At 60.3% G+C, this 10116-nt stretch overlaps 1 protein-coding gene across 7 annotated transcripts in view; it reads left to right on the top strand.

Annotated features, from left to right (window-relative positions):
• The first annotated feature begins 1120 nt into the window (after positions 1-1120).
• The window catches only part of EPHB2 (EPH receptor B2), a 206339-nt gene continuing 197343 nt past the window's right edge, over positions 1121-10116 (top strand). For all 7 annotated transcript variants that reach the window (XM_055139251.1, XM_055139246.1, XM_055139250.1 and 4 more), the window contains exon 1: positions 1121-1278. In XM_055139251.1, coding sequence (XP_054995226.1) covers positions 1218-1278 — 61 coding nt within the window. In that variant the 5' untranslated portion in view covers positions 1121-1217. The remainder of the gene's footprint in view (positions 1279-10116) is intronic.

Below are 10116 nucleotides of genomic sequence, written 5' to 3'. Positions count from 1 at the left end.
TAGCCTTGTTTGTTGAGAGAGCAGAGCTCCCAAAGGCAGGGGCCCTGGCTGGGCGAATCCCACGGGACCCTGCCTTCCCCCACCTTCCAGCCTTGGCAAAGCCTGTTAATGATGATGGTGATGAAGACTGTCAGCGGGGCTGGGCCCACCAGGGGGAACAAGGTCCGCTCGGAAGCGAAGGGACGACCATGTACAAAATCGTGGTCCAGGGCTGGGATGGGAGGTGGGGGGGACAGGGGAAGCAGGGACATCCCTAGATAAGCTCCATCGCCTACTCCCCCACCCTCATCTTCCTCCTCCACCCCGAAACTGCATCGGGAGCAAGACAGACGGAGCGGAAATAGAGGAGAGAAGGGTCTGCAGCGAGGGTGCCCGGGCTGGCTGAGACCAACGCGGGGAGGTTAGGCCTGGGGTCTGCCTGCCCGGGCCAGGCCCACCTCTGCCGGCTTGACACCCCTCCCCACCCCACAGGCCCTTGGGTGAGCGCCAAGGCCCATTCTCCCAGGCAGAGGCCCCAGCCCAGCCCCAGCGCCTGGGAAAGCCGCCTGTTTTGTTCCCAGCGCCCAGCGCCCCCCTTCTCCCTTTTTCTCATTCATTGCAGTTCGGTCCCTTTCGGAGCCGCAGGGACCCGGGGAGCCGGGCTGGAGCGAAGGGGTGGCACCCGGGGCCCTGACAGGTAGGATTGTCCCAGCTTCGGGCCGCCTGTTACCCCGCCCTTCCCCAGGTCCCCTCTCCCTGCCCCTGTCAGCCGCGCCAGACGCTCTCCGGCTTTGCAGCATTCAATAAAAATTCAGAAACATTTGGGCTGAAATCGCTGCTTTATCTGGAGGAGCCACAGCTCCGGGAGAGACCACTGCTGCGCGGGGGGAGCCCGGGGTCTCGGCCTCGCGGGTGCGCGCGGTCCCGGGGCTCCGGCCCGCGCGGCGGCCCCCGGGGGGGCCGTGCAGGCGTGGGGGGCCGGGGCGTGGGGGCGCGCGCACGGCCCGCGGGGGTCCCGGGCGCGCGCGCGGGGGCGGGGGCCCGGCCGGGCTCCCCCCGCGCCCGCGCTCAGGTGGGCCGTGCCCGGCGCTGGCGGAGCCCGGGTCCCCGTTCTGCCCGGGCTGGATGGCTCATTCTGCTGGCTGCGCGGTGGCGGCGGCTGTGTGTGCGCCGCGCCCCGCCGCTCCCCGCCGGGCCCCCGAGCCCGGGGCGCACGCTCGCGCCCGGGAGGCGCAGCCATGGCCCTGCGGAGGCTGGGGGCCGCGCTGCTGCTGCTGCCGCTGCTCGCCGCCGTGGAAGGTGAGCGGGCGGCCGGGCGATGGGGGCGGGGAGCGGCCGGGCACGGCGGCCGCCGGCGCCCACCTCCGCCCCGCGGCCCGCAAAGTTTGCCCGGGGGCTGGCGCCGGGCGCAGGTGGCCGCGGGGAGGTGTGTCCGGCCGCGCGGGGGGCGCCGGCCCCGCGGACGCCCGGGCAGCGGCGGGCGCTGATTGACTGTGCCAGGAGGAGGCGAAGGGACCATCTTGCCGAGGCTTTGTAGCCAGCCCGGCGAGCGCCGCCCAGGGCCGGGGGGCTGCCCACACGCGCCTGTCGCCCCCGGCCCGGGCACCTCCCGCGCGCCGGCCTGGCCTCGCTGGGCACGGGTTGGAGGGGCGCCGGCCGTGGGGTGGGGTGTATGTGTATGTGTGTGTGTGTGTGTGTGTGTGTATGTGTGTGTGTGCGTGTGTGTGTGTATGTGTGTGCGCGCGCGGTAGGGGGGGGGTCTGCGCGCAATCGGGGCTGGAAAGTTTGGCAGGGAAGCAGAAGGAGGGAGGCACCGCGGCCAGCCCGGGTGGGGGCTCCCGGGCCGTGCCCCCCGAGATGAAGTCCGTGCCCCGGAAAGCGGGCACTGGTGGAGTGGAAGTGAATGAGCCCGCTCGCCGCCGCGCCTGGTGTCTGCCCGCCGCCCGCGACGTACAATGGGGTCTCCTACACCGGAGGACTGCACGGGGCGGGGGGATGGGTCGGTGGGCATCTCTCCGCGGCGCCGGGGTCTCTGGGCACCCCTGCCGGCCAGTGCCCGGCTCTCTGCAGAGCTCAGCGTGGTCGCTGGAGCCCCGGGAACCCTCCAGCTGCCGCCAAGGCCGGACCAGATGCTCTTGCCATGTGTTGGCCTTGGCCAGAGTCTCCTGGCCCTGTCCCCACGGCCTCATGGGCTTGGACCCTCGATCCCCAAGGGGGACTGTGAGGCTGCCAGGTCGCGCGAGCCTGCTTGCTCCGGAGGGAAAGTTCGTGGGGTCTGGGCGTGTCCACCAGAAATGGCCGAGCTGGGAGGCGAGGAATGAGTCTGAGTGATGGTTCTCTCCTGGGCTGCACTTTACCGTTTCCCATGCGCTTTGCAGTTTGTGAAGTACTCGGGGAGGTGTGCAGCGCTCTGCACCGTTGACAGCAGACTTGAAGCTTTACAGAATGCTTTCCCACCCACGATTTGTTCGAGTTCCCCAGAATAGGGCACCCAGGGAAGCCAGGTGGATTCTCGTATGCTTTTAATAGAGAGGGAACCCCAGGCTCAGAAAAGTCAGCATGTCATCCAGGGCCGTTGGGTGAGGAGGGGGAAGCCGGGCCTGAGGTCTCTGCAGCTGGGAGTCTTCTAGCCCCGAAACCCAGAGACCCCTTTCAGGACCCACTGCCATGGGCTGAGAGCGTGAACTCTAAAGACCCTAATCTCTAAGCCAGTGGGTACATGGGAAGCCCCTACCCCTCGTGCAAGTCAGTTTACAAAAACACAAAACAAGAACAAAACCTGAAAGAGGCCGGAGCACTGCAGCTTCTGGGAATGGCAACATGGGGAGCCCCCCGCTGTAACTTTTGCTCTTTTCTCAGTAAAGAACATGGGAGGGACCCCAGGTCAGAGGGTTCTGGGGTGTCCCTGCATGGCAGCCGCTGTTCCTGGCACGGAGCGGCTGTCCTCCAGCTCCTGCGGTTTCCCAGAGTGGGCCCCCTGGGGTACCCGAGGGTGCCCTGGGCCCTGGGTGTGGCGGACAGCCTGAGGCCCCTGCTGCTGGCGGGCGCTCCCTGGAATATGGCTGAGGTACCACTGATTGACTTTGGCTTTGGGGAAATGACTCATGAGTTGGCCCGCTATACGTCGGGGATGTTTACAGTATTATGGGGAGCTTGGCATAAATATTGCTGTTTAGGTCGCAGTCAGTGGTGCTGGAGGGGGAGAAACTTGGCCCCTCTCAGGCTGCAAGAGGCCCGGTGTGTTTTTAATTACAGTGGGGTAGCCGGAAGGGCCGTGTCGCCTGGCCGTGGCCCTGACAGGGGCTCTGGCCAGGCTGCTGATGCCATAGGAGGAGCTGGCTGCTCTCCGCTCACCGGCAGGTTGGGGAGACCCGAGCTGGCACCCAAACCTCCCTTTCCTTATGAGCTTCCTTGCCTGTCCCAGAACTAAGTCCATTCATTAGAGGTTAACAAGGAGCTGTGGAGGGTGCGGGGAATGGTATGAGGGGGAGGTGTGAGGCTCTGGGCAGGAACTCTGGAGCTCCTGGACAGCTCCTGTCCCCTTAGGGACCTCAGCTTCTCTGGGTCATCTGCCTAACCACTTGAGGTTCCATCTCTGCGAGCCACTTAGCCTCAGTTCCCTTATCTGTCAAATGAAGGTAGTCAGAGCACCTGCCCTGCCGTGCCTGGTGAGCACAAGACTCAGAGCAGGAAATGGAAGGGGAAAACCCTCTTGGAGAGCTGGACGTGGCCTTTGGGGTTGGAAGATGGCGACGGGGAGTGCTACTGGAGGAGAAGCAGGGTTCCACCACCACCCCTCTCCCCTGCCCCTGGAAGGGGCGCGGTGCGTGGAAACAGGACTGAAGCTTGGGGTGATGGAGGGAAGCCCTCGGTACCTCTCCATGTACCCCCGCCCCCCCCCCACACCCGCCCGCCTCACCCTCACACCCTGCAGAAACTCTAAGACCATGCCGGCCTTTTGCTGCCGGAAACACTAGGCTTTTTCCACGGAGAGGGGAGAAGGGATGTGTGGGTACTGGGTGGGGCTTTCTGGGCGAGGATGATGAGCTTAGTATCTTCCCCCAAGCCATGAACCACTCCCCCAGGGGGCCCACTAATCTGGAGCATCTGGGGGGTGGGGGCGGAGCTCTGAGAGGGATGATGTGCCCTGGGGACACATACAACAGGGGGAAAGGCCAGAACAGACCAGCCACTAGATGGAATCCCAAGGTTGGAGAAAGATGCAGAGAAAAGCAGCCTCCTGCTGCCTTCGCTTCCCAGGGCTCCAAGTATTTCTGGCGCTTCCTCCCTGGTGGGCAGTGGGCTGCTGGACCCTGGGGTGGTGGGAGGCGGGAGGTCCAGGCATGCTGGCAGGGACAACGGGGGGCTCAGGTAGAATGCGTTGGTTGGTCGAGGGTGCCGTCAGCAGGAGCCAGGAGCCATCTGGGGCGGCAGAGGCGGTTTCTAAAGTGGAAGGGGGGTGATTCCGTCTTTTATGGATTTATCCTTTGCCTTATTTTCTCTCACTACCCATTCCTTCTGCAAAACCTCTCCGCCACCTGTCACACGAACGAGCGCGTTCTTGGAAGTGAAGGAGGTTCAATCTGAGACTCCGAGAATGACTTTTTTTTTTTTGCCTGAAAAAAGAAGCAGCAGGTGTACATCCATAAGGCATGTTTTGGGGGGGTGGGTGTGGGCAGAGCAAGCGGAGAAGCCAGGGCAGGGCATATCCTGGATGGCTAGGATAGAGGGCTGAGGGATTTGGGGTGGAGGGTGAGGGCAGTGGGGAGTCACTGATGGCTCCCGAGACCCCGAGGAACCAGCCCCATGTGTGTCTGGAAAGATCACCGACTCTCGTCCATGGGGTGCTCCAGTGGGCTGGACAAGGTCCTGTATGCGGTCCGCTCTTCTGGGGGCTCCCCACGGGAGTGCAGCACCTCGGTTCTTTGTGGTGGGAAAAAAGAGCTCTGCTCAAACGCTGCCTCCCCGGAGGCGTCCCTGGTGCCCTGATTGCACAGAGACCCGGTTCTTCATCCGCCTGCTTTGTCTGACCGCCTGGCACCCACCAGCACCCTAAGCGTAGGGAAGTTGCTGGTTTTCTTGTTTTGCTTCTGCCTCCCCTGCAGACAGCACACGGCAGGAGGGAAGGGGTTTGAAGCTGCCCTGTTGGCTTTGTCTGTCCAGGTCTCAGGTGCCCGGTCAGGTGGGCCCAGCACAGGACAGCAGAGCTAGGAGATGCGGAATGGATGAATGTGGAATGAATGAATAAGTATATTGTGTCAGGTCACAGACAGGTGGACAGCACAGAGATGGAGGGAGGCAGTGGTGGGTGGACGGCCTGGAGGGTTGTGGGGTCGCTGAACCTGGGGGTTCAGCTGGACAGAGCTAAGGATTCCAGAGGGGCAGCCGCAGCTCTGGGTCAGCCGTGTCCCTTCTTGGATGATGCCCCCCCAGCCCGTCCCCCCCCCAGTCCTCAGGGCGGCCCACCTCTTGGGCCTTCCCTAAGACCTAGAGGCCTTCGGTGGGATTAATTTGGAATTGGTTTTCCTTTTATGTTTGTTTCTCTTGCTTCTCGATTTTTAAAGGAGGCTGCTTTCATCTGTCTTCTTAGCCAGGAAATCGGGGCTTAGATTTTAAAACCCAAATGCTGTAGAATTCAAAAGCAAGTTGACTTATTCATTCATCTCTCCCTCCATTCGCACATTTTAAAAGAGTAACCAGCTCTGCCCCCGCAGAGGCTGGGGGTGGGGGGCGGGGGCTTGGGGAGGAATTCAGCTTTGCGGGGAAAGAAGGTCCATCCAACTTCCCAGTGCAGGGCAGAGAAAAAGGCACAGCCTAGGGGGCGCTCAGCCTGGGTTCGAATCCCAGCACTGTGCGCGGTGTCCTGCAGCCAATGTCTGATTTCCTTGGGGAGACTGTCCTGTCCTCGGGGCTCACTGGCATAGACTCGAGGCCCCTTCTCCGTCCCTTCCCTAGATGAAGCACCCACAGGTGTGGTCAGAGAGATGCCCCGCTGTGTCCTCCTTGATGGCCTTTGCATTGTCCAGGACACAGATCACCCCTCACCTTCTCCCAGATCCATTCTGTGAGCTCCAGGCTGCCAGCAGGGTGCTGGGCCCCCGCCCCTTCCTCTCCCCTTCCTCTCAGGCTGGCTCTTTTATCTCATTGGGGGGGGGGGGCCTGGAAACCTGGGATCACCCTGAAATTATAATACAACACCTGATGTTCATGTGGGTTTTCTTCGGCCTCCACTCTTCAGAAGAGTCTCAAACCCTTGTGAAAACGTGAACCCACAACGGGACACATTCGGGGTGGGGCAGTGGTTGCTTCTGCTCATGGCTGGAAACCTTGCTCCATGTCCCGTCGCTCCTCCTCTGCTAGCCCTTCTGTCCCTTGGGGCCCCGTCTCTCTCCTGTGGCTGTCTTCCTGGTGCCTTTGACCCCAGCTTCCTACAGGTGTTGCATCAACCTCAGGGCCGGGGGCGGAGGAGGGGGCGGCGCTGGGGAGGTGCCCAGCAACTGGCCTGGGGAGCTGCTCTGCCCACCTTGAGCTGGCCTCTGTCTCAGGCTGCAAGTGGGACCCCTGACCTTTGCCGGCAGGGACCGCAGGAGATGGCAGGTGACAGAGCACTGGAGGAGGCAGGAGAGCAGTGCTCCTCTGAAGATAGAGGTGTGAGTTCTGGGAGGCTTCCTAGCAGAAAAGGCTCCTGTACTCCCACCAAGACCCAATCTTTTTTTTTTTAAATTTTATATTTTTTAATGAATCACTGTGAGGTACAGTTACAGACTTACAAACTTTCATGCTTACATTTCAGTCATACAATGATCAAGTACCCATCCTTCCACCAGTGCCCGTTCTCCACCACCAACGTTCCCAGTATCCCTCCCATCCCCTCCCCAATCTCCCCCCCACACCCTCCCCGCCCCGCCTCTGTGGCAGGCACATTCCCTTTGGCTCTCTCTCCTTTAGGGTGCTGTGGCAAGACCCAATCTTGTAGCCTGGCTTGCTTTGCTGGATTCAGTGGAGAGTTTGGGGGCCACCTCCCGCAATGCTCAGGGCTTACTCCTGGCTCTGCACTCACGAATTGCTCCTGGCAGTGCCCAGGGGACCATAAGGGGTGCCAGGGATCGAACCTGGGTAGGCTGCATGCCAGGCAAGTGCCCTACCCGCTGCACTATCTATCGCTCTGGTGCAGGTCTTGTATTTTTAACACACTCCCCAGGTCTTTTCACGGGCTGGCAGACTTGCCCCCCAGAGGCCTAAGATAAAACGCAGGGCTCCTGGGAAGGAGGATGGGAGGCCTCAGCAGGAAACTGGAAAAGACTGAAATGAAGTGAAATCAATCAGAGTTCGAGCCCATAGGCCAGTGCCTGCCCGCCGGGAGCTGAGGGAAGCAGAGTGGGAGAGTGGGGTGTGGAGGGGAGGCAGGGCGGGAAGAATGTTTGCACAGCTCCCTGAGGTGGCCGCCCCTGCCCCTTGGTGACAGCCCCTGGAAGCTTCCTGATTGGGATCATCCTGATAAGGCTGCCTTGAAAGGATTTCAGGGCCTTTGAAAGCCGCTGCTGGCTGCCTTCCGTGGGGAGGGCTGCAGGGGGGAGGCCTGGCTCCCTGGCGCCCCTGGGTCACCTGGGGGCTTCCTGAGGTCATCATTACCTCAGCTGTGCCCCCTGTCCCCCTGCTGAGGCCCCAAGAGGGGGTGCCCTCAGGAGGAGACTTTGCCTGCTCAGTGGCCTGGAAATGGGGATGGGCTCACTGAGCCTCGGTTTCCTCTGCTGTAAACTGGACCCCTGCCTGTCTGCAGACTCCTGGAGAAAGACCCAGGGACAAACAGACATGGGGTCCCTGCAGAGCCTCAAGCAGCTGCTTAGTTTCCTCACTCCTAGTCCCCACTGGGTGTCCCTGGCTGGTTACTGAGCCTCTCTGCGCTGTGCTTTCCTCCACTCTAGAAGGGGGACTAGAAATAGTTCCCAGGAGCCAGGGAGAGAGTGCAGTGGGCAAGGGGCTTGCCTTGCACACACTCACCCCGGTTCCACCCCTAACACTGCATATGGTTCCCTGAGCACCTCCAGAATACGCCCCTGAGCACTGAGCCTGGAGCAAGTGTGGCCCAAGAACCAATGAAAAAAAGTATAAAAACAGTTCTCCAGATGCTCATTAGAAATGGCGTAAGGACAGTGGGGCGGGGGTGGGGGTAGGGGTGGGAGTCCTGGGTTCTTTGGTGCTGGTGAAAGTGTAGTAACTTTGTATATCAAGACCATAAACATTAACACCATTGTAACCATGGTTACATAAACAATGGTCAAAATTTAAATACACAAACACACACTTTTTAGCCCTATTTATAAAAATAATTATGTAAATATAATTCTATAAATATAGTTCTCAGCTCTTGAGTGTCAGTAAGGGATAAAAGTGTTAGTCCACTTGGGACCGGGAGAGAGTACAGTGGTTAGGGCATGTGCCTTGGCACGCAGCTGGCCTCAGTTCAATCGCCAGCCCCCAAACAGAGCTGGGTACAGCCCCGGGGCTCCTAAGAACCTCGAGTGGCCCTGGTTGCCCCTAGTGGCCTCTGACGCCACAGGGCCCGAGTAGCACCACAGCCTTGGGCCCTCCCATTGAACTGTGAACCTGGTTGGTCAAGAACCCCTGGAAACTACTTGGAAGGCATACATGCCCCCAAAACGGTTAGTCCACTAGACCGAGTGTGAGCCCAAGTGTGAACTGTGGCAGTCCTCACACAGACCTACAGGCACCCCGATCCAGAGCTGGGGACATGGTGCCCATTTATTTATGTTATTTTTATGTTTGGGGGTCACACCCTGCAGTGCTCAGGGCTTATCCTGGCTCTGCACTCAGGGATCACTCCTGGCGGAGCTCGGGGAGCCATCTGGGGTGTTGGCCAAGTGCAAGGCCAAGTGCCGCCTTTCTGCTGTACTGTTCCTCGGGCCTTGGGTTAGGAGATCTCTCTCTACTCTTCTGCCCTCTCCTCACTCCCCTGCTGGGAACGTCCCCAGGGACGTTCTGGACTTTGCTGGAGAGTTGAGAGGCCCCTGCCTGCCTCTCTGGGTTGTAGTCAAATGCCCCTTCCCCACCCCAGGTTGGCACCCCTAATGCTAGGAGAGGGGTTGGATCCTCTGTTACTGTACCCTCTTCCTGGCCCTCTGTTTGCTGGGCACAGCCATGCCGATGACCATTGTTTCTTGGTTTTTTGATTTTTGTTTTGTTTTTGTTTGGGGGCCACACCTGGCTTTACACTCCTGGCGGTGCCCAGGGGACCCTAAGGGGTGCTGGGGATCAAACCTGGGTCGACCATGTCCAAGGCAAGGACCCTACCCGCTGTGCTATCACTCTGGCTGTTTCTTGTGCAACTGCTTCAGCTCCTGGAGGCATGGCCCCCCCTGCCCATTCCATACATGGGGAAACTGAGGCACAGAACAGGACTGGCGCAAGGACACTTTCTTAGTGAGTGGTGAGGCAGGGACTGGAGCCCAGGTCTGGGGGGTCCCGAGCTCCCCACCACTTGGCCTCTCCTGGATCGCACCTCTGGCTCAGAGGAGGGGTTGGCCTCTGGCGAGGGTCTCTGAGGCAGCCGTCCAGCCTCTGACTCCATCAAGATCTGGAGATAATGTGATCGGGAGGGTCTGGAACTCACAAACCTGCCATAAAAACGCAATCTCTGTCATAACGGTCAGAATAATGTTGCTCTAACTTAGACAAATCGAGTGTTAACTCGTTACACTTTAAGGGGGGCCTCTGCAGAGAGCGAGGCTGTGGAACAGTCACAGGGCCACGCTCGCTTAGCCTTCCAGACCCGTTAGCTCATCGGATTTCATAGCAACCCGCGAAGTTAGCAGGAGCCTTGGGGCCCCTTACCGAGATGAGGAAACTGAGGCGAGGGGAGGGGTGCGACTTGCTCACGGCCGGGCCAGTGGCCAGACCAAGACTGAAGCCGGTCTTCATGCTCCAGAGATTGTTAATCCAATTTGAATTCTTAGCCAACATTCGAACACCCGAGAGTTTTACAGAGAAATACTGTTTGTGGCTTCTCTGAGAAGTCAGACCCTCTGGGCCCATTTTCCTGCCTGGGCACTGGAGGCTGGAGCTTCAGGGTGGCTGCTTCTTCAGGCCCACCATGCAGGTAAGGGGTCAGAGCTCGGG

The sequence above is a fragment of the Sorex araneus genome, chromosome 5 (assembly GCF_027595985.1).
Source record: "Sorex araneus isolate mSorAra2 chromosome 5, mSorAra2.pri, whole genome shotgun sequence".
Lineage (NCBI taxonomy): Eukaryota > Metazoa > Chordata > Mammalia > Eulipotyphla > Soricidae > Sorex > Sorex araneus.
This window is presented reverse-complemented; position numbering and strand designations above follow the sequence as displayed.